Here is a 27,204-nt window from a genome sequence, read left to right as displayed (position 1 = left end):
TTTTGTAGACCTTGTGGGTTCAGAAATTAACACTCACAGCGATCTCAACCTCCTGCTTTCAAAGAGGTGGAACAGAGAAAAAAAAAAAAAATGAAAAAGGGTGTTTAAACTCTAACAGTTATCCCACTATGTGCAAAAGAGAAAAACTTACCCAAAATATGAATGTGGACTATAGGCAGTCGCACCCACTCCACAGATTCACTCCGCACAACAGATAATCACAGTTTTTGAAACTCCTCTTTCACGCCCCCTCTTACACAGCAACACTCAGAAAGAGCAAGCTCTCAATAAGAGTCCCAAGCTAAGATTTATACACCTGTGCCCAATCTACTCCTCCTACCCCTAGAGGTGGAACAGAGAAAAAAAAAAAATGAAAAAGGGTGTTTAAACTCTAACAGTTATCCCACTATGTGCAAAAGAGAAAAACTTACCCAAAATATGAATGTGGGCTATAGGCAGTCGCACCCACTCCACAGATTCACTCCGCACAACAGATAATCACAGTTTTTGAAACTCCTCTTTCACGCCCCCTCTTACACAGCAACACTCAGAAAGAGCAAGCTCTCAATAAGAGTCCCAAGCTAAGATTTATACACCTGTGCCCAATCTACTCCTCCTACCCCTAGAGGTGGAACAGAGAAAAAAAAAAAATGAAAAAGGGTGTTTAAACTCTAACAGTTATCCCACTATGTGCAAAAGAGAAAAACTTACCCAAAATATGAATGTGGGCTATAGGCAGTCGCACCCACTCCACAGATTCACTCCGCACAACAGATAATCACAGTTTTTGAAACTCCTCTTTCACGCCCCCTCTTACACAGCAACACTCAGAAAGAGCAATATATATATATATATTATTCCCCCATTACATACTTGGGTAGCAAAACCAGCTGCAGAAAATGTGCAGTAAAATACGACATGTGTGACCCTACCCTAATGCTGTATAAAGGTAGTGGGATACCATATAAAATGGACTGCACCCACTTTTTTGTTATCTGTCTGCCAGTCTATCTAATATCAATATGAGTCCCTACAAAAGTCAGGTTTACTACTACAGAAGAAAGGTCTTGATAAGCTCAACATGAGAAGTATGCTATGTCTTTGTGCCATTTTGTAATTAGGATTTTTTTTATTCCCTTTCACTGCAATAGTACAACATCTGATATAGCAATAAGTTACAGCAGTGTCCAAAATGCAGTAGCAATGGAAGTACTCTTCACTGGCTGGTACTAATAATAACCTTCTACATGAAGCCCATACGCACAATATAAGGCCTTATTTACCAGGACTACCGTATTTTTCGTCCTATAGGACGCACCGGCGTATAAGACGCACCCAATTTTTAGGGGCAAAAACTAAAAAAATAAAGATTTTGAACCCAATAGTGGTCTTCAACCTGCGGACCTCCAGATGTTGCAAAACTACAACTCCCAGCATGCCCGGACAGCCAACGGCTGCAACATCTGGAGGTCCGCAGATTGAAGACCACTGCAGGAGGAGGTAGTACTCACGTGTCCCCGGCGCTCTGGACCCGTCACCGCTGCCCTGGATGTCGCTCCATCGCTGTCGCCATGTCCCCGTCGCTCTGGAACGTCTCTGCTGCCGGCCGGGTATCCTCACTCTCCGTCGCCGCCATCATGTCGTTACGCACGCCGACGCATGTACGTGACGACGTGATGGCAAGGAAGGAGAGCGCCGGCCATACAGGGGATCCCTGAACGGAGAAGACACCGAGGAGGCAGGTAAGGTCCCTCCCGGTGTCCTGTAAGCACTAACCCGGCTATTCAGTCGGGCTGTTCGGGACCGCCGCGGTGAAATCGCGGCGGTCCCGAACAGCCCGACTGAACAGCAGGGTTAGTGTCACTTTCGCTTCAGACGCGGCGGTCAGCTTTGATCGCCGCGTCTGAAGGCTTAATACAGGGCATCACCGCGATCAGTGATGTCCTGTATTAGCCGCGGGTCCCGGACGTTGATGGCCGCAGGGACTGCCGCGATAGGGGTGTATTCGCCGTATAAGATGCACCAACTTTTTCCCCCCAGTTTTGGGGAAGAAAAAGTGCGTCTTATACGGCGAAAAATATGGTATATTGTGCAATGTATTAGGCCATGTTCACACAACGAAATTTCCGAGCGGAATCCGGCGGAGAAATTTAGCGTGGAAATTCGCTTGTAGCAGAGTTCCATTGTTTTCTAAGGGATTCTGCTGCATCGTGCACACAGCGGAATTTCTGCGGCAGATGTTTTCACCATGGAAATTCAGATACCGGTGTCCGCCAAAAGTATAAACATGTTCAGTCTTTAGACAGATTCCACACAGAAATGCATTGCTGTCTATGGAGAGGGCGCATTTCTGAGCGGTCCTAGCGCCAGCATGTTCCAGCCAGCACCTGCTATATGATAAATTTCTGCCATGTGAACATATCCTTACAATATTCTCCATATGTGTCATATGATGCACCATATACCCTGCCAAAAGTATTGAAAAGAGAACTTCTAAAGCATAAGCACCAGATCCACACCAGTCTGGCCTGGGCCCAGACAGACTAATTGTGGTCTCCTAATGGTCTCCTTCAGCGCCATACTTCTGTCTCTTCATAATATTCGTGGGCTAGTGAGTAATTCTGTGTTGATGTATAGATATATATGTTGTTCTTTTGTATCCTTAGGTAGGACAACTACTACCTGCTATTTTGGGTATGAGTGTCTAGCTCTTTCATGTGTCAGGAGCAGTTTAAGTTATAGATCAGAGCTGGCTGTAAAGTGAGAATATTAACCCTCTGACCTTGTATTAGTTGTGATACACGAACACTGTACAATTTTCCTAGTTCTTCCTTACCTCCCTCTCTCCAGGCACAGTATCGTTTATGGAGATTTTAGGTTAGTTAGCTTTCTTATATTTAACCAGGATTTTTTTCATCCCAGCGATCTCTATGGGGAACCTTTATCCCTGTCAGTATTTCCTAAATTACTTCCTTCATCTCCATGTATATGTACTCTGCCATACAAACCGCATCTTGACTTGCACAACCTTTAATTATTTATTTATATATTTACTTGACTTACTTACTTAGGTTTCCCTACATAAATAGGTGTGTGTTCTAATGCTTCTTTGCACAACTATGGTTATGCTGCACCTGAAAACGCATCATTTCTGTCCACCTTCTGTTCCTGTGTGTGTTTGTCAGATTGGGAATAAAGCCCTATGCAGGGGCGTAGCTAGAAACCACAGGGCCCTGATGCAAAAAATTGCCCTGGGCCCCCTATTAACCCTAAAGCTCCTGCACTACCTTTAAAGTCGAGCCTTAAATGCACAGCACTGAGCTCGAAGTGACATGCTGCAGCACCGTATATTTACAGCATGCGGTGTCCTTAAAGGGCGGGGACTTTCCCTTACCAGCTCCATTGGCTGCGGCCGTGGCCCCGCCCCGACGGCTTAAATGACAGCTCGCATCACCACTCTGCTCCCTAAGTAGACAGAGCAGTGCGGACGCGAGACATCATTCAAGCCGTAGCGGTGGGGCCACGGCAGCCAACAGAGCTGGTAAGGGAAAGTCCCCGCCCAGGGGACTACTTGCCGGGCAGCCCGGGGGGACTTTACAACTTAATATCTTTACCATCCCTGGGGGCACAAACGTCACACAGGGATGGTGAGGATAATAATTTTAGCATATATAACGCATTGCCAAGCGTTTTATATACTAAAATGTGCTGATTGGTTCTCTTTAAGGGATAAAGCGGCCATACCGGCTGTGGCGGGCTGGCCAGGATAGTGGTTTGGACGAAGAGTTATGTCAGTTGTCTTCTCAAGTACAGGGCACACAACACGCTAGAGGAGGAAGGGCAGGGGTTTCTGGACGGGGCTCCTGTGTGCCCTGCTCTTCCTCCTCTTCACTCCTCACTTCACTAATGTGGCAAGCAGGGCCGGACCAAAAATAGGCTCGGGCATATTAGACTATGCAGCCCATGTCTTTTGGGTGGGGGTCCCAGCAGTCGGCCCCCCACCAAAATAAAATGGGCTGCATAGTCTAAAATCACCTTTGTTCAAGTGGCTTTCCAGCTGTTGCAAAACTACAACTCCCATCATGCCTGGAGAGCTTCAGACATTATGGGAGTTGTAGTTTTGTAACAGCTGGAGAGCGACAGATTGGGGTATAGTTTGACCAATAACCCCTGCAAATCATAAAGTGACTACAACAATGATGGGAAACAGACAGACTGAATAATGATTTGACTCACAGGAGTCGTCTTCTCTGTCTCTTTCCTTTCCTTCTTCCTCTGCTGAGTCTGATGTCAGGAAATTATTGTGTCCTCACTTTGTCAGCAGATCATCTTTCTCTGTATGACAACAATAATTATTATAACCCTGTCAAACACTGCGCCCCCTAAATATAGCCCGGCCACCACAAAATGTGCCCCCTAAATATACCTCGCCAGACATCATAACCCTGAAAATGACCCTCTAAGTCCCCCCAGACCCATCTTTCCTCTCCTTTAGACCCCTAAGGGCTTGCCGCACTGCAGACATTTAGTCAGCAAGGTATCAGCTTTAGGACCACAGGATGTGCGCCATCTCTTAGACAGCAACGCAATCTGGCAGAATAAATATGTTCATTCTTTGGGCAGATTTCCATCAGCAGAATTCCGCTGCAGTGACTCCACAGTATGCACAGAGCAGCAGAATCCCATTGAAAACAATAGGACTCTGCAGCAAGTGGATTTCTGCAGCAGAATTCCGCCAGCGGAGTGTCCGCAGTGTGGACAGGCGCTGAGTCCCCCAGACTCCTTAGTCCTCCTCCAGACCCTTTAGTTTTCAGACCCCCCTATCCTCCTCCATGCTCCTTTTCCAAACCCCCCCTGTGCTCCTCCATATTCCTTGTACAGCCCCCCTGTCCTCCTCCATATTCCTTGTACAACCCCCCCTGTCCTCCTCCATATTCCTTGTACAACCCCCCCTGTCCTCCTCCATATTCCTTGTACAACCCCCCCTCCTGTCCTCCTCCATATTCCTTGTACAACCCCACCCCTGTCCTCCTCCATATTCCTTGTACAACCGCCCCCTGTCCTCCTCCATATTCCTTGTACAACCCCCCCTGTCCTCCTCCATATTCCTTGTACAACCGCCCCCTGTCCTCCTCCATATTCCTTGTACAACCCCCCCTGTCCTCCTCCATATTCCTTGTACAACCCCCCCTGTCCTCCTCCATATTCCTTGTACAACCCCACCCCTGTCCTCCTCCATATTCCTTGTACAACCCCCCCTGTCCTCCTCCATATTCCATGTACAACCCCCCTGTCCTCCCCCATATTCCTTGTACAACCCCCCCGTCCTCCTCCATATTCCTTGTACAACCCCCCCTGTTCTCCTCCATATTCCTTGTACAACCCCCCCCCCGTCCTCCACCATATTCCTTGTACAACATCCCCCCCGTGTTCCTCCATATTCCTTGTACAACATCCCCCCCGTCCTCCTCCATATTCCTTGTACAACCCCCCCCCCTCCGGTCCTCCTCCATGTTCCTTTTACAACCCACCCTTTCCCCCTCCATATTCCTTGTACAACCCCCCCCCCGTCCTCCTCCATATTCCATGTACAACCCCCCCGTCCTCCTCCATATTCCTTGTACAACCCCCCCTGTCCTCCTCCATATTCCTTGTACAATCCCCCCCCCTGTTCTCCTCCATATTCCTTGTACAACCCCCCCCCCCCCGGTCCTCCTCCATATTCCTTGTACAACCGCCCTGTCCTCCTCCATATTCCTTGTACAACCCCCCCCCCCGTCCTCCTCCATATTCCTTGTACAACATCCCCCCCGTCCTCCTCCAGATTCCTTGTACAACATCCCCCCCCCCGTCCTCCTCCATATTCCTTGTACAACCCCCCCCCCCCCCGGGTCCTCCTCCATGTTACTTTTACAACCCCCCTCCCCTGTCCTCCTCCATATTCCTTGTACAACCCCCCCCCCTGTCCTCCTCCATGCTGCTTTTACAACCCCCCCCCCCCCGGTCCTCCTCCATGTTACTTTTACAACCCCCCCCCCCGTCCCCCTCCATGCTGCTTTTACAACCCCCCCGTCCTCCTCCATATTCCATTTACAACACCCCCCCGTCCTCCTCCATATTCCTTGTACAAACCCCCAACCCGGCCCTCCTCCATGTTACTTTTCTAACCCCCCCCCCGACCTCTTCCATGTTACTTTTACAACCCCCCTCTCTCTGTCCTCCCCCTTGTTACTTTTACAACCCCCCCTCTCTGTCCTCCTCCATATTCCTTTCACAACGCCCCCCTCTCTCTGTCCTCCTCCATATTTCTTTTACAACTCCCCCCGTCCTCCTCCATATTCCTTGTACAACCCCCCTCCATGTTACTTTTCTAACCCCCCCCCCCCCGACCTCTTCCATGTTTCTTTTTACAACGCCCCCTATCTCTGTCCTCCTCCATGTTACTTTAACAACCCCCCCCCCTCCGTCCTCCTTTTCTTAGCCAGCAAAAGCTCCCCCCACCGCAGCCACTCTCACCTCTGACCCTCCGTCATTGTCTTCAGCTCCTGTCCACCTCCTCACCTTGCGGAGAAGCTGCAGCAGCTGTAGGCGGCGGCGGGATGTCTTCCTCCTCCGGCGCAGCCGGGGCAGGGACCGTGCATGCTTCCGACGTCTGCTGCTCTTAAAGCGGCAGTGTCCCTGCCCCGGCTGACTTTACATGGGGCCGGGGACCGAACTGATAGAGGCCCCCTTCCGAGCCAACAGAGAAGGGGGCCCCATGGGGAGCAGAGCTGCCAGAGCTGCCAGAGCTGCTTTTTTTTTAACAAAACAGGGCAAGGCAGGGGTGGACAGTCAGGGCAATATGCGCTGTGCTGTCCTTGCCCTGCCCTTATCTGGTCTCTGCTGCTGCTGGACGGGAATGTCACGCAGCAGCGCTGACCCCTTAGACAGCAGACCATCAGGTAAATATGGCGCAGGGGCCCGGTCGCCATGGCGACCTCTGCGACCTCTATAGCTACGCCACCGGACCTAAGGATTTAAAGTAACATTTTCTCTTCTGTTCACTGACACTGTCAATGTTTGCTGTTGTCTTTATCACAGGTTTTTGCTCAAAGTATCTTCATGTATCGTATTCTGAAGAGAAGCAATATTGAAGATGCAGCTGAGGAGAAGCAGCTGTATGGGATTCTTGGCTTGCTGGGTTAGTGTGGGTTCTTTTGCTAATATAAAAATAAAGCTAGCCATACACTTCAGATAAGGATTCACCAAACATCACACAGGGCATATGTTGAGGGAGAGAAGAATTGGGCATGCTGCATTTCAATTACCTGATCCTTTTATTCACAGGGAGATAAGCCCTATCCAGAATTCATGTATGCTCGGCCAAGTTCAGCATACATTTATATTCGTATACATTTTAGTTGTTCTATTAGTTTTGTGTATTTTGATCAATAGCCTTTATTTACATGTGTTCTCCACCCTTTTTTATTACATTTTTTTTAATTTTCCTTCCCTCTTTCTTATTTTGCCTATTTCTGCCTTTAGTCATGAATTACACTTTATAAGCTATAACATTGATGTTGTTTTGTTAGATTATAAATAAATAATAAATAAACTTTGCACCACTAACTTGTGTTCACAGCATGCCGTGCAGATTGGGAGCTCTCAGGCTTCAGGGACCCATCCAATCCAGTGTATCGAGTGCCATCTAACAAGAGCACTACTAGTATGAAGAAACAGAGATCAATGGAGATGAAACTTTACAAACTGATCCATGAGATTGTTGGTACAGCTAATTATTCATTTATTTTATTGTATTTAATGTGGGTGAGATACAGAGAAAAGAGAAGTTGTGCCAGGCCTCTGTGCCCCTTCCTTTCCCTCAGTTTTGTAGCAAGTTTTTATGACAACCCCATTTCAAACACTGGGTTACTAGGCTACATAGAAAGTAGAAGAGCGGCACTCTAGTAAGGCTGGCTTCACACCACGATTTGAGTGTCCGCTGCACAGATACAATTTCAGAAGCTCAAATCGGCTTAAATCGTATCTGTGCACGGACATGTACGGGCCCATTAACTATTATGGTGCTGCGGACCTGATCATAATCAGCTAGTGACTACAATCCGGTCATTTTCTCAGCACGTCATGTTTCTTCAGTCCGTTTCAAAAATCTGACATGCTGAGAAAATGACCAGATCGTAGTCACTAGCAGACTATGATCAGGTCCGCAGCCCCATAATAGTTAATGGCTCTGTAGTTGTCAGTACCTCTCTGTGCACAGATACGATTTCAGGCGATTTGAGTTTCCGAAATCATATGTGTGCATCGGAAGGTCAAATCACGGTGTGAAGCCAGCCTAAGGAAATGAGTGATTTCATCACCCATTCATGTTACAAGTGCAATGTTTCAGCCTCACCATGAGGCCTTTTTTAAGCTTATGGTAAGGCTAAAATGTTGCACTGGTAACATGAATGGGTGAATAAATCACTGATATCCTTACTGGAGTGCCGCTCTTCTACTTTCTATTTATTTTGGATCTATATGGTTGTGAGTCGGACCACAGGGAGCAGAACACCCTCCATTGGACTTAAAGTCTATATACAATGCTGAGCCTCAGGACTTTTTGCTTGTGGTTACTGCAGTAAAAATGCATTTAACAAAAATGAAACCAAAATTGAAAAGCTGTGTGAGATGAACTAAGTACACCCCATGTATTTATAGTTTGCAGAATCAACTTTAGCAGCAAAAAAATTTAAATAATTTTTTTAATGACTTTATCAGTCTCTCACTTAGTTTTGGAGGAATTTTAGCCTTCTTTTCTTCATAGTGTTGCTTCAGTTCATTGAATTTTGTGGGAATTAATTTATGCACCTCTTTTTTAACCCCCTTAAGGACATTTTCATAAATTTTTTCTTCAATAGGGCTTGTTGTTTGTGGGACTTATTGTACTTTGTAATGACATTACTCATCACAAAATATATGGCAAAGCCAAAACAAAATTATATGTGGGGCAAAATAAATTAAAAATTAAAAAGCGCCATTATGCAACTTTTAGGGGGTTGCGTTTCTAGGTAGTACACTTTTTGGTAAAAATTACACCTTGTCTTTATTCTGGCTTTATTATGTAGGTCCATACGATCACAACGATGCCCAACTAATATAGATTTTGTTTTATTTTGCCAGTGAAAAAAATACATATATATATATATATATATATATATATATATATAAATATAAACTTTTTTATTTAAATTTACCTTTTTTTATTATTAAAATTGTGCTCTTCTGACCCTTAAAACTTTTATTTTCTGTATTTATGGCTGTATAACTTTTTACGCCATGATCTGTAGTTTTTAATGGTAAATTTTTGTTTTTAAGGGACTTTTTTTATCACTTTTTATGCATTTTTTACTATATAGAGTGACCAAAAATGCGCAATTCAGGACTTTGGTATTTTATTCCGTTTACACCATTGGTCGTGCACTTTAATTAACATTATATTTTAATAACTCAGACATTTATGCAAACGGCGATACCACATATGTTTATTTTTTTAACATTATTTTATTTATAAAATGGGAAAAGGGATGTGATTCAAACTTTTATTAGGGGGAGGGGTTATAAACATTTATTATTGGCTGGAGCCACAGAGAGAAGATCAGATGGCATGGAGGAAGGTAGGGACCCTCTGGCAGTCATGTAAGGTGATCATGGCTACACGATTACCCTGAGGTTGTCCTGATCACCCAAAGCAACCAGCCGGCTGATCGTGGGATCCTAAGGGTTAATAGCCTCCCAGCAGTAATTACTGTTGATTCCAGCCAGGAGCCGCGCAGTACAGAGCAGGATTACATCACAATCCCACTCCATAGCTGCTTCTCCCTTTCCAGGACGTACCCATATGTCCTGGGAAGGGAGGGGGTTAAAGTTGTATTCCAGCAACTAAAAACATATTCCCTATCCATAGGTTAGGGGATAAGTGTCTGATTGCAGGGGATCTGACCCATGTGCAGACTCACTGCTCTATTCAGACACATATTCCCTATTCTGTAATGCCATTCACCTCAGGACAGAAAAGAGCACAGTGAAAGGGGACAACAGTAGAGAGATAACGCTGGATTCACCACAATTCACAGCAGAGCTCAGTATCCCCCTCCCTTTAGAATGACTTCTGAAAAGGTAACAGAGAATGCCCAGTAAAATCTCCAATTTATGTGGATGGGACAGGTCCTGTCTATTGTTGTCTATGGCCCATGGGTCCTGATGTAAAGCATATGACTAAACTGTTAAAACAGTTCAAGTAACATGCTTGTCCCTATAATGATGCACAAGAAATGCAATCAAAAAATAGAAACAAATTAAGAAAAAAGATCAAGTTTCAGTTTCTATCTCAAATCAGGAAAGAAATCTAGGTGATATAGTCACTTTAAGGTCCTGCCACAGCATTTCAATTTTGGTTGACATCTGGACTGTGACTGGTCCACTCCAACACCTTGATTCTTTTATTTTTCAGCTATTCTGTTTTAATTTGTTGGGGTGCTTGGGCTCATTGTCCTGTTGTATGACCCAGTTTAGTTCAAGCTTGAGCAATTGGATAAATTATCTCAGATTTGTCTCTAGAATACTTTGGTATACAGAAGGGTTTATGGTCCAATCAATGACTACAAGTTGTCCTGGTACTGTGGCTGCAAAACAAGGATGCACCAACATTGAGGCATTTTTTTAAGACATAAAAGTTAGGACATTATAAGATGTGCTGAACCCACAAATAAGCACTGATCTTGTAGGGTTCAGCTGTCGGCCGCATGTGGCCTATTACACAGGGAGACGTGCGGCTGACTATCAATAATTTTTAAACAGTTCAAACAAACCAATAAACAAGTGTTTGCTCTTTTGCTGGCTAATCGATGCCCTTATTAAACAGGGTATATCGACCTGTTTGACAGATAATCACCACATGTAATAGGGCTCATAGACAAGTGTAAAACTAGAACTAAACAGTCCATGGCCGAGCTAAATTTATTAAAAAGCCTGAGCCACTGTGATAAATTTGTATTATCCTTAGACTGACTAGTTTCAGCTTACCTTGTCGAGCTTTTAAACCACATTGATAAATCTGGATCATATTTCCATAAGTCTTTATTTAAAGGATATCACCAAAAGAAATTATGGGGGAGATTTATCAAAATCTGCTTAGAGGAAGAATGGTGCAGTTGCCCATAGTAACCAATAAGATTGCTTCTTTTCTATTTCAGTCTTTTTTTTTTTAAATAAAAGAAGCAATCTGATTGGTTAATTTGGGCAACTGCTCCACTCTTCATCTACACAGGTTTTGATAAATTCCTCCCTATGTTCTTACATGTTCTTTGAAGATATATTTATCATCTTTTCAATATTTAGATTTGCAACATAATTTCAGCTTCTTTTTTCTTTTACTAGTGCACATGATCTTTCTGGTCACTACTATGCTAATGGTGTATGCAGACAAAGGTCCCAATGAGTATAACTTGTACATGGCCATTAGTGGCAGCTTCTCAACGTTAAATAACATTCAGTCGGTACCTGATTTTTACAGCTGGTCAAGAAGCACCTTGCTACCGAACCTTTACACTGACTACCCAGGTAAGTGTTAGTCACTTCAACCAGATAAAGGACTGTAGCTGTATTGGTGCTAATATAGTTTGTTATTCAGCTAACACTGAAGGTGCTTGTTATACAGACTTTTATTTTTATAAACCTATTTTCTTTTCTCTGACCTTTTAATCAGGATTCATTACTGATGGAAATTGCTTCCTCCTGGGCAGTCCCCGCATCCGTCAGCTGCGGAAATTGCCTGACAGTGCAGGGAAGGAAAATCTATACAATTCGGATGATACAAGCCACTATGGCCCTAATTGGGGCAAAATGGGCAGCAGCAATGCCTCATCTGACATGTGGATGTACCACACAGTGGATGTACTGGGATCACATTCAATATGGACACAGCGGGGATACTATCCTGGAGGGGGTTATGTAGCAGAACTAGGCTTAAACAGAAACTCTGCAGACAGGTATGAAGTGGGAAGCTGCAACTGTAGGAAATATGGATCTGAATGAGGTTTAACTGGAAAAATTGCTGTTCTTTTTCTTGCAGTATAATTACTGACATGGAAACAAGCACATGGATCGACAGCAACACCAAAGCTATTTTTGTGGAGTTCAATGTGTACAATGCAAATATAAATCTTTTCTGTCTTGTGACCTTCATCCTCGAGACCAATGTAATCGGTAGGGGATTGATATATTATTGGCATGGAAACACCATTGGCCCCCGCTACAGGCAATGCCAATGACTTAATAAGTGAATTTTATTGGCTGCCCACACTTGATACCCTATAACAGTGATGGCAAACCTATGGCACGCGTGACACAGGTTGCATGCCGAGCCCCCTCTGTGGGCACTTATGCCTTATACAGTGGGTCGCACAATGAAGGGGCCGGCCGGGCCACATGGGAGCAGACAATTAAATAAGGGAGCAGAGCAGGGCTCCGGCGGTAAGTTAGCTCCCTGCAGTGCGGCCCGGTCCCTTCCCTGTGCGGCCAACTGTGACTGCCTCCTCCCAGCAGTGTGCAGCGATGGGAGGTGAATTAACCCCACCACGGTTGGGCGCCTCTAATAAACGGCGCAACCGTGCAGCGGGTGTATGAAGAGAGCTCAACAGCTGAGCTCTCTTCATGCCGGCTAATGCCGGACATCACCGATCCGAGTGATGTCCACCATTAAAACTTTAGATCAAAGCTGTTCGTGGTATCTAAAATGCCGAAGTGACTGCCGGTAGCTCAGTGGAGATGATCGGGACTCCGGCGGCATAATGCTGCCAGGTCCCGATCAGCTGAGAGGACAAGCGGAGGTTACCTACCTGCCTCCGTCCTATCCCATCGGCGCTCTAATAATGCTGATAGCCTCTGCAGGCTGTAGTAATGGAGCGCCAATAACACTGATCCGTGATGTGCCTATGGCACAACAGTGATCAGTGTCTGCAATGAATAGATTGCAGTGCAGCTAGTAGAACAGTCCCCATGGCAGTTTTTTTCCTAACAGGGTGCCTCCAGCTGTTGCAAAACTACAACTCCCAGCATGCCTGGACAGCCTTTGGCTGTTGTAGTATTGCAACAACTGGAGACACACCGTTTGGAAAACTCTGCCCTATGAGGACTAAAAAAATTTGTTAAAAAAAAAATGTAAAGAGAAAATATAAAATAATGTTTAACCCACCCCCACCCCCAATAAAAGGTTAAATCAATCCTCTTTTTCCCAATTTTTATATAAAATAATGTTACCAAAAATAAACAAACATATGTGGAATCGCCGCATGCGTAAATGTCCGAACTGTCAGCTTTCTCCCCCCGCACTAATCAGCGGTACTGGCTGGTAATGCAGGGGACGCTGATCATTTTCAGTATATGCAAATGAGGTGCACCGTTTCTGGCCGCAGCGCCACCCAGCTTATCAATATTCCTCCCCTTCCTCCGCCTCTCCCTCTTCTCCCCGCTCTGTAATGAAGAGAGAGGGGAAGAATATTGATGAGCTGGGCGGTGCTGCGGCCAGAAACGCTGACGTCAGAGTGCCAGTTAGCCCGGTCGGTGCAAGTTAGCACCTCATTTGCATATTGCGAAAATAGAAGATTACGGCAGAAACAGCGGCGGATCCAGGCACAGTAAGGCTCAAACTGCTCAGCGTCCCCCGCACTACCAGCTAGTACCCCTGGTTAGTGTGTGTGTGGGGGTGGGGGGGGGAAGAGAAAGCGGACAGTTTTCCTTTAAAATATAACATTAATGAAAACAAAAGCTTATTTAGGTGATGCACCACCAACCACCAGTGTGTTTTCTTTTCTAGAATTGATGTTCTTTACTAGAATTGATGTTCTTTACTAGAATTGAAAAAAACAAGTTTGGATCATTGAACTCTGTTGTTGTGTTCTTTTAAAACAAAAGATGTTAATTAGTTATGGCAACTGTATGAGTTGTTTTTTCTAAACTTAAACCTCGGTATTCTGATTTAATTGCTGCGCTGGCACTTACGGTTTGGGCACTCGGGCTCAAAAAAAGGTTTGTCCTCACTGCCCTATAATATCTAGTCTTTAAATATCCCTGCAAAATTATTTTCCTTTTTTTGTTAACTGTATAGAAAACTGTACTACTCCCCCCTGTATTAGAGCAAGGGCTTTGTTCTGAATCCTTCTCCATGGAGTATGACTCTGGTTGTTATAGGGAGGTAATTCTGTACATTGTCAATAGGAAGAGGTTTAAGTAATTTTGGAGAAAAAAAAACAAACAATATATATTGCCCAAATTCTCTCATGTTTAAAAACTCTTAAAATCTTATCTTGGGTTCTCTAAAAGCCAACATAATGTTTCATGACATGTGCATCCCTCATTCGCCAGCGTAATCAGATTTTCTCTGACTGGCATAACTATGTATTAAGAACCTTTTTGCAGTTAAGATGTCACATTGATGTTCTTGCGTTGTTTGTACCTAGATGTTTATTTTTCATTTCCACATGTTTGTCAATTTTTCAGGAAGGTTAATCCCGTCAAGCGAGTTGCTAATCATGCGCCTGTATGAGACAACTGAAGGAAGTAACAAAATTAAGTTTGTTAGTGAGATGCTGTTCATGGTGATCTTTGTGTACATCATTATAGTTCAGGTAAGTATAAATCTGTCAAAGTGTAGTCACCAACTGCTAAGAGTAAACCTTACCCCAGGGACATACACGATAAATCATACAGCCCTGAACACAAGTGAGAATGGCTCCCCCCACCCACAAGTTAATATCCACCATCTTTTTTTTTTTTTTTTAAATCAAATTCTTATATGGGTTTGAAGTTAAATTTTCACAGATAGAGCTTCACATCCTTTGTCTCGATTTACGCAGTCATTGACATAAATAGGACAACTCTGGATATATACAGCTATGACTAGGGAGAGCTCACTCCATTTAGATTTATATAGCTACTGTAGAACTTAAAGGGGTACTCCGCTGCTATGACTTTATCAATACATTTGCCCATTGCGTAAAGTTGTTTAACTCTCTAATATGCTTGCTGTGTCAATAATGCATATTATTTCCGTTATACTTACTGTTCCTATGTGCAGGAAGTAGTGTCGTTTTTTGGTGCTTGGTGACTGCTGACAACGTTTGCGGCCATGTTGTTGTCAGCCCGCCCTGCAGTGTCGGCGTTGACGTCCGCATTTCCCTACTCCCGTGTCGGTAGTCAAGCCGGCCCACTTCTTGAATATTCATTCTTTGAAATTGTGTGGGAATGACGTTTTTCACTTTCTTTGCCGCCCCTTGTGTGAGCGTCCTAGCCTGGTCCAATTGTCCTTTGCACCAGGCACACGCGTCATGTATATTTTGAGAGTCATCTTCGGCGCGTAGTGCGCATGTCTGGTCATTTTGTGAATCGCGTTCTCAGCACTACGCTTACAGCGTAGTGCTAATGTCGGCTACGTCAGTAGCGTAGCCCTGCGCATGCTCAGTAGTCCTTACAGATAAGGGCTTATGTTAGTAGCGTAGCCCTGAGCTGTAAGGACAACTGGGCATGCGCAGGGCTACGCTAGGAACGTAAGCCCTGAACTGGAAGGAGAACTGCGCATGCGCATGGCTACGCTACTAATGTATGCTACGTTAGCACTACGCTGGCAGCGTAGGGATGCGCAGGCGCACATTTCTCTACAGAACGATGGAACATAATGGGCGTGGAAAGAAGAAACAAGGGGCGGAAGCTAGGACGCTTATGGGCGGAAAAAAAAAAAGGGGCATGCACATAGGCGTGAACAAAAAAAAGGATGGGCGGAATAACAAGGAATAATAGGTGGCACCTAAGCACATAATCAGGCCGCAAAGTATTAGGGGAATGGTAGTTTTCACGGATCGAACAACAGGAAATAAGCAACAATGTGAGCCAGACAGAACTCAGGGAACGACAACGCTAATGGATAAGGCGCATACAGTGCAGGGGTGTTCTGTGAAGTCATCAAGTAAGAGGTAAAAAGTTGGTGAAATAAGCACTAGGCAGCCTGTAACGTACCCCTTTAATGGTTGTGAAACCAGAGAGAACTGTTTAGTGTCCTCTCCTACCTGGGTCTGCCACTGTCTACCTCATGATACTAAATTCCCTACATACATCATATAAATGGGTTCCTCTCATCTTTACAGGTGATCCGTTTAAAACAGCAAAAATGCTCATATTTCCGCCAAACAAGGAATCTGCTGGATTTGGGCATCATTGTAATATGCTGCGTTAACACGGGACTGTACTTTAAACGTAGTTATCTGCGCCAACGGGATATAGAGTTTTACCATGCAGATCGTACACGGTAAGGATTTTTCTGCTGCTGTGATTTTTTATTTGTGTACAACACTATGGAATATATCAGTGCTATATTAATATGGCAGTTCTGTACATTACTTATCATAGTCCTGGGGACAGTTAGTTTAAAAAGTGTAAATGCCTATATTAATTTTACAGATGTTAGCTTGAAGTCAATAGGAAAACGTGTTGCATTTTAAGGTGTGCTATTTCACATTCTTAAATAGAAATCCTTGAATGAGATAATCAAACAATCACATGACTTGTGGGCGCTTCTCCTCAATCGAAAATTAGGTGATAGTGGAGTGCAGATACTTTATAAACTTGTAATTACCAGGTGGTTACGTCTTGGTCATGTCCATGTTGTATATAATGATAATACAACCTTGAGATGACCCACGCAAAACTGCATTGACTAGCTAAAACCCCTTCCAAAACTGGGTCAGGTTTCTGGGGTTCTCTCTGTACTGGTACCTGGCATTGCTGTACCTGACAGAACCTGCTTAAAAGTTTATAAAGTTTTTGGAAATCAACAAAAAAGTTCACTATACTCCTTTATGCCTTGAGGGGAGTAGTTTGCTGTTGTTGGGTCAGGAATACAGCCATATTATACTCATCTCATCTCATTCTCACATGCTATTCTTCCTGCTTGTGGTCTTGGTTAGTTAGTAATGGCTTGTCCTTCCATATAGATTTATCAGCTTCTATGAGACTGCCACCCTAGACAGCATTCATGGCTATGGTATTGCCTTCCTGGTTTCACTATTAACCATCAAGCTCTGGTGCCTTCTCAACTTGAACCCAAATTTGCACCTCATAACAATGACTCTGCAGAAGGCTTGGAATGAAATTGGTGGATTTCTTTTTACGATTCTCATTCTCCTGGTGGCTTACTCCATTTCTGTGAGTATTCTGTACCCTTAGCCCTTCTGACCTATAATGACTGTGGAGGTGACCGTAATAGTTGTTAGACTGTTAGTAAAATATATTTGGGTACTGCCTGGCAAGAACATGTGCAGCCTTTTGATAGGGAATTCAATGGATTCCTTCATAATATGTTGTTTGATTCCTAATCAGTAGTTATAAGTTACTAGGCATAGGAGAAGAAAGACACAGACTCCAAAGCTGTATGCAGACTCTTCTGAGTTTACTTACAGAGACCAATATTCTTATAGCACACAAGAGAGAGGATGGCACACTGCCAAATTATATGCAGCTACAAACATATGTCTAATCTCATAAGCAGAAAATAAGGCTCCAAACTAAATAGCCTTGAAGCTTTCTTGTAGGCTCAGCAATAGTAACCTTGAATCACAGGCTCCCTGGCCATAATTGCTATTAAAGTTCATAATGAAAGAAACATAGACAAGATGGAGACTTCTAGACAACATGGCTGATGATATACAAGATGGAGTATAAAATATAAAAGGAGTATATGAAAACGTACATATAAAACGTATAACAAACTGACTTCCCTCACACCTTGATCAGAGAGATAAGGTACAGGACCAACCCCCATTCAGGGGTCTCGGAAAGGGAACAAGAAACAACCAAATATCTGCACGGCCAATGCGTGAAGGCAGATTAATAAAAAGGCTGCCAAATAGCTGTAAAATGAGCTACTTGACCATTGGCATCTGCCATCAACTCCTCCATTCGTCACAGGAAAGAAAATCCATCGCCTTGGTATCACTGTGCGTGCCACTGTTTTTGGTCCCTTCATATACCATAAAATATTAATAAAAAGTGATCAAAAAGTCCCTTAAAAACAAAAATGGTAAATATGACTGACCACGGCGCAATAAATGAGCCCTCATATAGCCCCGTATGTGGAAAAATAAAAGTGTTATAGGGTTAATTGGTGCATGTAGTTATAATTTTTTTAAAGAAGTAAAATAAATAAAACCTACATAAATTGGGTATCTTTGTAACTGTGTGGACCTACAGAATAAAGATAAGGTGTCATTTTTACCAAAAAGTGCACTGCATAGAAATGGAAGTCCTAAAAATAGCAAAAAAAATTTTTTCATTTCACCCCACAAATAATTTTTGGGTTGTTTCGCCGCATCCATTTGTAAAGTACAAATGGATACAGCATAAAAACAAAAACTGTAAAACATAGGTCAAGGACCTGAACATTAGGTCAGGGTAGGTACAGGGAAGGGGGAAGGGAAGAGAAGGGAGGGAATTTGTACTGCCATAGTGCTATTACCTAGCAAGGAGAAGGTATAGGGAACAAAGAACTCACAGGGATAGATAAAAAGACATATCAGGAGCATGTGGAGATGCAACCCAAGGCTGCCAGGTCTTATCAAATCGTGTCATCTCATCGGCCCTAAGGGCATTTAACTTTTCTGACACCATAATATGATTAACTCTCGTAATTACCATTGGCACAGACAGGACCGCAGAACACCATTTCGAGGCGACATAAATGCAAGCTGCTAATAGAATAAATTGTGCAAGGCCGAATTTTTCTAGAGACATACCCTGAGGTTTCATGTCCAATAAACAAACAGTAGGGGTAGGAGAACAGGGAGTGTCCGTGATTGAGGAAATAAGGTCAGTGATCTTGCGCCAAAAAACAACTATATGTGGACATGTCCACCAAATATGTAGCATAGAACCATTATCTTGACAACCACGAAAACAGGGGAAAGAGTAGGGTAGATAGCATGAAGTTGCATGGGAACATAGTATGTTCTATGTAGAATCTTGAGAGCTGTTTCAGCCAGGGAGACTTGCCAGCTACATCTACTCAACGGGGCACAGCAGGAGTGCCATTCCAGAAGAGTCAGAGATAATTGGGGGGGGGGGGGGGGGACAGTTCTGAGCTGAATAGATAAGTGAGGAGGGGAGAAGAAGAGTGATGTATAGAAAAGTTAAGGTGGACCAGGTTAGAGACAGAGGTAGGGGTGTTACAGAACAGGATCTCCGACTTGTTCCTATTGACTACCAGGCCCGAGACGGCAGAAAAACGGTCTAGGAGAGCAAACAGGTTAGGGAGAGAGATTAGGGGTTGGTAAGTGTGAGTAAAAGGTAATCAGCAAAAAGATTGACCTTATAGGTAGACCCAGCAACAGATACACCCGAGACCTCCTGGGAGGAGTGAAGGAGACTCGCCAGTGGCTCCATAGCCAATACAAATAAAGCCAGTGATAATGGACACCCCTGGCGAGTCCCCCTCTCTATAGGAATCGGGGTAGGAGACGGGGAAAGAAGTTTAAGATATGCTGACAGGCAAGAATTTTAAGGGGTTATCCACCATAAGGGGATTTTAGTACGTACCTGGCAGACAGTAATGGACATGCTTAGGAAGGATCTGCACTTGTCTTGGGGATAAATTGCTATGTTGTGAGATTACCATAATATTGTGGCTAGCTTTTTGTGAACTTGTATTTCCTGTTTGACTTATGTTTTTTTTTTACTACAAATCCCACAATGCCATTTTCCTCCCTCCCAAACATCAGCCACCCCACCCATTGAAACAAAAGACCTGTGGTTTTCAATCAGGGTGCCTACAGCTGTTGCATTAGTTGCAGATTGATCCCTCCACCCATTGAAGCAGACAGGCTCCCTGTCATCAGCTGACTAGTGAGTCAGGTCTTGGCCGCATTGCAAGCTGGGAAAAATCCGAGACAACAGTAATTTTGTATGCTGGTAAAAATAAATAGTGGGGTGAAAATCACAGAAGAATTGTGAGAAAACCGTCACACACAGGTACAGACACTATATTATGAACTACACTAACTTTACAGCCCCTGTAGCATAGTCAAATAAAAAAAAATCCTGAAAGGCTGTGATAAAGGTATCGGAAAATCCCATCGCTCATAACACACCCAAAAAATAACGCCATGAAAGTGAGTCAAAGTTCTTTTCTATATCGAGGCTTAATAGAGTCAGGGGGGTGGATGTAACGGAAGCCCAGTAGATAATGTCTAAAACCTTCTGTATATTGTCGGGGGCTTGACGGCTGGGAATAAACCCCACCTGATCGTTATGAATGAGGAAGGAGAGAATTCAACCTGCTGGCCAAAATAGAAGTAAAAATTTTCGTATCCAAATTATTGAGGGAGATCGGGCGGTAATTAGAGGGGAGGAGAGCATCTTTGTTAGGCTTATTGATGACTACAATAGAAGCGTGAAGGAATTCCGGGGGTAGAGGTGCACCAGAGAGAAGTTTATTACAGAGAAAGGTAAGGCGGGGAATAAGAAGGGCACTACATTTTTTAAAATACAAGGCAGAAAAGCCATCTGGGCTTGGAGTTTTGTCTAGTTTCAAGCGGGAGATAGCCTGGTCAACTTCTTCAGAAGAGATAGGAAGATTTAGAGAATCCCTATCAGAGGAGGAGAGAAAAGGAAGGTAGGTAGAGTGAAGAAAAGCATCTATAGAGGACAGATCGGGGGTGGAGAATGTTCCTTATAGAGAATAGAATAAAAGGTGTGAAAGCCTCATGTATCCGAGAAGGGTGAAAGGTCGGAACTCCGGGTTTAAGGTGAAATCTATGACCCTTATTGAGCCGTTACCTGTGTCTGGATGCTAGAAGTCTGTTGGGTTTATTTGCCCATTTATAATATGTAGCTTGAGTCCAGCGTAATACTTTCTCTGTTCTATGCAAAAGGACCGCATCCAATTGCAGTCTACTAGAGCGGAGTGCATGGTACAAATATGGAGTAGAGTTAAGTTGATGGGCTGTCAACAGCCTAGCCAGCCAAAATTCCAACATTGATTGCACCTTCGTCCTATCCTGCTTGAGACCTGAGGCAAGGGCAATAAGTTTTCCCCTAATAAAGGCCTTATGGGCCATCCAGACCCAACCTAGATCAGCGTTTGAAGTTTCATTAGCAACTTCAGTCTCGATCTGGGATCGCAAGTGGAGCCGACAGAGTAAAGACTCATTGAGGCGCCATGTAAAGGGGGTATTGCAACGGACCCTAAAGTAAAAATGAGCAAAAACCAGATCGTGATCGGACCACACACAGGGGATGTGACAGGCGGTGAGTAAGAGAGGAAGTATTGGTAACTATCCAGTCAATTCTAGTGTAGAGTTTATGGGAAGAAGACTAAAAGGTGTAACCCCAAATTATGTTCCCTCCAAGTATCTGTGTGATCAGAATCAGAGAGAGTTCCCAGGAGAAGTCTCTGCTGTGCACCAGAGCAGCGGAAAGACGTCGTGTGGGATAGATCTAGAACACCATTCTGAACCATGTTAAAGTCGCCTGCCCACACCAAGTGATCATAGGAGAGGGATTGCAATTTAGTGGCGACAGCAGCAAAATGGGTGAGAGGATCATCATTTGGGGAGCAGGTGTTTACAATGCACAGCCGAGACTCCTGATAGAGACCCTCCAAGATTAGATAGCGACCCTCCGGGTCAGAGTGGGAATGAAGCAGATTAAAAGGGAAAGAGTTGTTGAAGAGGACAACCGCCCTACAGTATTTAGAGGTAAAAGAGGAGAAGTAAAAATGAGGAAAAAGAGAGTGAAGCAATTTAGGATAGGAGGAAGGAGTAAAATGCGATTCTTTTAGACATATAATGTCAGGATTATGCTTCAAATAGTCTAGAAAGTCCCCCTTCCATTTGTTTGGGGAGTTAAAGCCCCGGACATTATGTGAGACTATGCGACACATAGAAAAAACAATAGAGAGGGGGCTAAGAAAAGCAAAATAGCGCTAGGTGGATAGAGACACATAAAGGGAGTATGACAGAAGGGTGACACTAAAGCGGGAAGGGGAGAAGAGGAGAAAGTGGTGGATACAAGAAAAGTCAAAAGCCCCAGACCATAGCATGAAGAAAAACAGAAAACCAAAGACAAGCATAACCAACAGAGAAGAACAAGAGGGCCCCATGGGCAAAAAAGACCCCCGTGTCCTACAACACCCCACACATGAAGGCAACATAGTAATCCAACCTGCCAGGGAACCTCCAACAGGGGGGCGAAGGAGAAGAATGGCAAGAGAAAACTAGATACAAACATACATATGTATTGGCAATGAGTATACTGGAAAAAATAACAGAGGAGTAAGAAAAAGAAAAACCCATCATAAAGTAACAGCAGGAGCTGGGGATAATAGCAGTGACCATGAAAAAAAGGGCACTGTGCTAACAGAGTCCCGAGCTAGAAAAGGCAGCCAAAAAACATTGAAAAAAGGATCATTAAACAGGTCACGGTGACAGTTAGTCAGCATGAAGATTAATAGGAACTGGTCCAGGCAGGGAACATAGGTGTAGATCTAATCATTCCGGGTTCTGGTGGTGAGTACGGTGTCATTTGAGAGGAAAGTCCACACGTTGCCAGAGTCTCTTGAGCCTGGGCTGACAAGCAGGTAGGGGAGCCTGAACTTCAAAGGGTATTTTTTCCCGGTGAAGGGCTTCGAGTCTTTCGGATTGAGTGCACACTGTGTATTAATTAAATTTAATCTGGAACTGAAAGCTGAAGGGAAACACCCAGCAGTAGCGTATTTGCGCTTTTTGGAGAGCCGGAGTTGCTGGGCGCATGTTTCGCCAGCTCTGCAGGGTGGATGCAGCAAGGTCGGCATATACAGTAGATGTACAGAAGGTGGGAGTCCCGGCAAGGGAGAGACATTCCGTGCTGCCTGTAGAAGCTTGTCCCGAATCTCCGGGTAGTAGAGGCAGAGGACCACATCCCTTGGAACCTCCGGGATTTTGAGGCGTCCCATCGCTCTATGGATGCTGTCCATGCTGAGGAGGGAAGGTTCAGACTGGGGAAGTAAGGCTTGAAATAGGGCCGTGACTGCAACAGGTAGGTCAGTGGTAGGCTCAGGCAGGCCCCTAATTCTAATGTTAGCGCTCCGGGACCTATTCTCGAGGTCCTCTATTTTCAATTCTGGGAGGTCCAACCGGTCTGTGTGCTCATTCATGGATTGACGGTCAGAGTTCAGGGCCTCCCCTAAATCATCAGCACGCAGTTCCAAGTCAGAGACGCGCTGGCCCAGTTCACTTACTTGTTTGGTAAAGTCAGTACCAGCTTGGGCTAGTTCAGGCCGGAAAATGTGATGTATAGAGCGGAACAAATCAGCAGGGTTAAGCAGTCCCTCGGGTGTCAGCGGTGCAGGAACAGAGTCTGCAATGCACTCATCATCTGTGGGCTCTGGGCTGGGAGCACAAAAAGAGGTCGGCGCCATCTTGGATGTCCAGCTTGATCTGAAAATGTACAGAATTGTTTGGGATAGAGAGCATTGCGAGATGCCAGGACAGGTCTCACCCTTCTTTGCTATCTGAACAACAGGTATGTGGAGGATTCGTCGCTTTGGAGCCGATCAATTGGCTCTAATTAAAGCCCGGTAGGAGGTGCGGAGCTCACAGGGAACACATCCTCACCATCGAGCCGCAAACATGCGCCCCCGTCAGATTATGTTATAAAATAAGTAATGTCAATACAAAGTACAATTGGTGACACAAAAAACAAGCCCAAAGTCCAAAATTGAACGCGTTATGATTTTTAGAAGAGGAGGAGGAAAATACTAAAGAACGAAAATTGTTTTGAGTCCCTAAGGAGTTAAATCAACTGGTGCAAGAAAGGTCAACAGATTTTCAAATTACTTCTATTTAACCCTTCCAGTACTTATAAGCTGATGTATACTACGGAGAAAGTTGTGTAATTCTTTCCAGTCTGACCACAGTGTTCTTTGCTGCTACCTCTGTCTGTGTCAGGAACTGTCTAGAGCAGGAGAGGTTTGCTATGAGGATTTGCTCATGGACAGAGGTGGCAGAACTTCTTCTGTAGTATGCAGCAGCTGATCAGTACTGGAAGAATTTATATTTTTAAATGGAAGTAATTAAGTAATTTACAAATTTGCGTAACTTTTTGGTACCAGTTGAATAAAAATAAAAAAAAATTTGTACCAGAGTACTCCTTTAACCCCTTCCCGACCCATGACTTACCGCATCAGGTAAGATGGTTGCTAGCACTGATAGCCAGCCATCTTATGTCAGGACCCAGGGGGGGTTTCGTCATAACTCACCCCCCCCCAACCACGATCGCTGCCATCATCTAGTTAAGTCTGACTAGCCGATGACAGTGTATCACAGGAAAAATCCCGTTACCCTGCCCGGTAACAGGGATCATCGGTGGAGTTTGGCACTGTAAAACACAGCAACAATCACCACCGATGTTTACATTAGGCGGCTCCTTGTTGCTTTGGTTGTGATTGGATGGTCCAGGGTGGCCAAGCCGATGGCAGTAAAAGCACTAAAATGTAAATAATAAACACTGCTCTGCTCACCCACATTCTGTTTCCATTCAGTGAGCATAGCAGTGTATGTGATAATCTCTCCGTAAAAAGTGATCCTCCGTGACCCAGTGATCCCCTCTGTGACCCAGTGATCCCCTCCGTGCTGTGATCCCCCTGTGCCGTGATCCCCTCCGTGCCGTGTCCCCCTCTGTCCCAGAAAATTATGAGGCCCAGATTCCTGAGTTCATGGCCTGCTCAGGAATCCAGTTCAGTACAGATGGCCTTACTGAAATTGATTATTTAAAAAAAAAAAGAAATGTTTTGGATGAATAGGTCAACATAATTGTAAAACAGACCAATTTATATGCCTAACAATTTTGGCCCAGAACCCCACTTCATCATTTTTAAACTGGACTCCTCATCACTTCTGATGAAATGATGACATTTTGGGGACTTGTTCTCCACATGGGCATAGTGAAAAAGCCGGAAACGAGGCAGTATTGGAGTGCGGACATTCTGTACCACACCCCACTGTACAGCAACACTATGCTCCACAAAAGATTTGAGGCAACCCTCTTTTGATTGCCTCTATAAACTTCGGCCAATAATTGACCATTTCAGTGCCAAGATTTCAGAGGCATACATCCCAGAAAAAGGATATTTGCGTGTAAGAATCCCTAGTCCCCTTCAAAGGCCGGCTTAAATTCCGTCAGTACCTACCCAATAAGAGGGTCAGGTACGGAATTAAATTGCAACACAAAAAGAGAGAAACACAGCCGCACATCCACCATTTGTAATTTGATCTACTTGCTTCTCAGCATAATTAAAAAAAACTAACAGGTTGTTAGTATACATTTTGATCAAAAAGTACAAGCCCACTGGCCACGTCAAGGCCACCTCGTTAGAGTGGGTCCCTAACCTGACACTGGCGTAGCCCCCGGCGGCGACCACTGCCTCTGAGACCCCATGCCCAACGGGGGGAGCGACCCAGTGGCAAGGCAGCTCCACTACTGCCCGACAAAGCCCCTGGCTCTGGGCCACCCCACCCCACAGACAAAGCATCACAGAAACAATGGCCACCACAGAGAACCACACCAGTATGAAACCTACCATGTGCTCACTGCCAGAGGGCTGGGAGAATCGTAGGAGGAAACCCTTTATGCAGTTTCCTGCTAATTAAAAACGCCTGGGCCAAATGGGTGGAGTGGAGTGCTGGCTATGGGAGAAGGGAGAGACTACAAATGTACAACACAAAAGGAGAGAAATACAGCCGCACATCCACCATTTGTAATTTGATCTACTTGCTTCTCAGCATAATTTCAAAAACTAACAGGTTGTTAGTATACATTCTGATCAAAAAGTACAAGCCCACTCGCCACGTCAAGGCCACCTCGTTAGAATAGAATTAAATTGTACAAGCTGTGCGAAAGCATCTCGGGGTATACTCATGAATTTATAGTGTACGAAGGGAAAGACAGCATTATTGCACCCCCCGAATGCCCCCCCTCTCTTGGAGTAAGTGGGAAAATTGTCTGGGACATGGTGTACCCACTTTTAGACACATCACCTTTACATGGAGAATTTTTATTCAAGCCTGCCTCTCTCTCAGTGCCTTGCTGCCAGGGCTACTGTTGCCTGTGGCACTGTTCGCAAGAACCAGCGAGGCCTCCCCAAAACACATATTGCGCAACCACTGCCAAGAGGCAAGAGCAGGGCACTTTGCAGCAATAACCTTTTGCTGCTATAATATAAAGACAAAAGAGATGTCCTTATATTGACATCCATCCATGGCAGCGGCTCCACCACTGTCCCTGTACGAGGCACAAGTTCCACCGTCTCCAAGCCAGATTGCATTCTGGATTATAACAAATACATGGGAGGGGTGGACTTATCCGATCAATTCCTCAAACCGTACAGTGCCATGAGAAAAACGAAGGCCTGATACAAAAAGCTTGTGGTGCACATTGTGCAGATGGCACTGTACAATGCATATGTGCTATCACGTAATGCAGGTGGCACAGGGACATTTCTTGAGTTTCGAGAAGTTGTTATTAAGGCCGTCATTTTTGGACACCGAGAGGAGCGCCTCAGTACCTGATTAGCGAGGTACAACCGTATTGTACCTGGTCAACTTTTTCCCAATGTTATCCCCTCTAGCAGAAAAAAGGGAAGGACCCAGAAGAGATGTAGAGTCTGCTACAAAAAAGGCATTAGAAAGGACACCACTTTCCACTGTGAAACTTGCCCCGATAACCCTGGCATGTGCAAAAAAGATTGTTTCAAGGAGTACCACAAATCCATAAATTACAAAATGTATCTTTTATTGACCCTACTACCTACTATCACCTTTTTATGCCCATTCTCTGCAGTTTCTATAGGTCCCCACATCTAAAATACAACCTCACACCTTTAGCCCCTTCAGGACCAAGCCCATTTTGGCCTTAAGGACCAGAGCGTTTTTTGAACATCTGACCACTGTCACTTTAAACATTAATAACTCTGGAATGCTTTTAGTTATCATTCTGATTCCGAGATTGTTTTTTCGTGACATATTCTACTTTAACATGGTGGTAAATTTTTGTGGTAACTTGCATCCTTTCCTTGTGAAAAATCCTAAAATTTGATGAAAAATGTGAAAATTTTGCATTTTTCTAACTTTGAAGCTCTCTGCTTGT

The 27,204-nt window shown here is 44.4% G+C and overlaps 1 protein-coding gene across 1 annotated transcript in view; it reads left to right on the top strand.

Annotated features, from left to right (window-relative positions):
• The window catches only part of LOC130277473 (polycystic kidney disease protein 1-like 3), a 101,745-nt gene that overhangs the window by 28,584 nt on the left and 45,957 nt on the right, over nt 1–27,204 (top strand). Inside the window, exons 17-24 of the mRNA XM_056528148.1 lie at nt 7,081–7,180; nt 7,622–7,765; nt 11,419–11,601; nt 11,747–12,029; nt 12,113–12,246; nt 14,539–14,666; nt 16,179–16,339; nt 17,025–17,235. Coding sequence (XP_056384123.1) covers nt 7,081–7,180; nt 7,622–7,765; nt 11,419–11,601; nt 11,747–12,029; nt 12,113–12,246; nt 14,539–14,666; nt 16,179–16,339; nt 17,025–17,235 — 1,344 coding nt within the window. The remainder of the gene's footprint in view (nt 1–7,080; nt 7,181–7,621; nt 7,766–11,418; nt 11,602–11,746; nt 12,030–12,112; nt 12,247–14,538; nt 14,667–16,178; nt 16,340–17,024; nt 17,236–27,204) is intronic.

Source organism: Hyla sarda, chromosome 6, assembly GCF_029499605.1.
Source record: "Hyla sarda isolate aHylSar1 chromosome 6, aHylSar1.hap1, whole genome shotgun sequence".
NCBI lineage: Eukaryota > Metazoa > Chordata > Amphibia > Anura > Hylidae > Hyla > Hyla sarda.
Note: the sequence above shows the minus strand (reverse complement) of the source record. Positions and strands in the feature narration are given on the sequence as shown.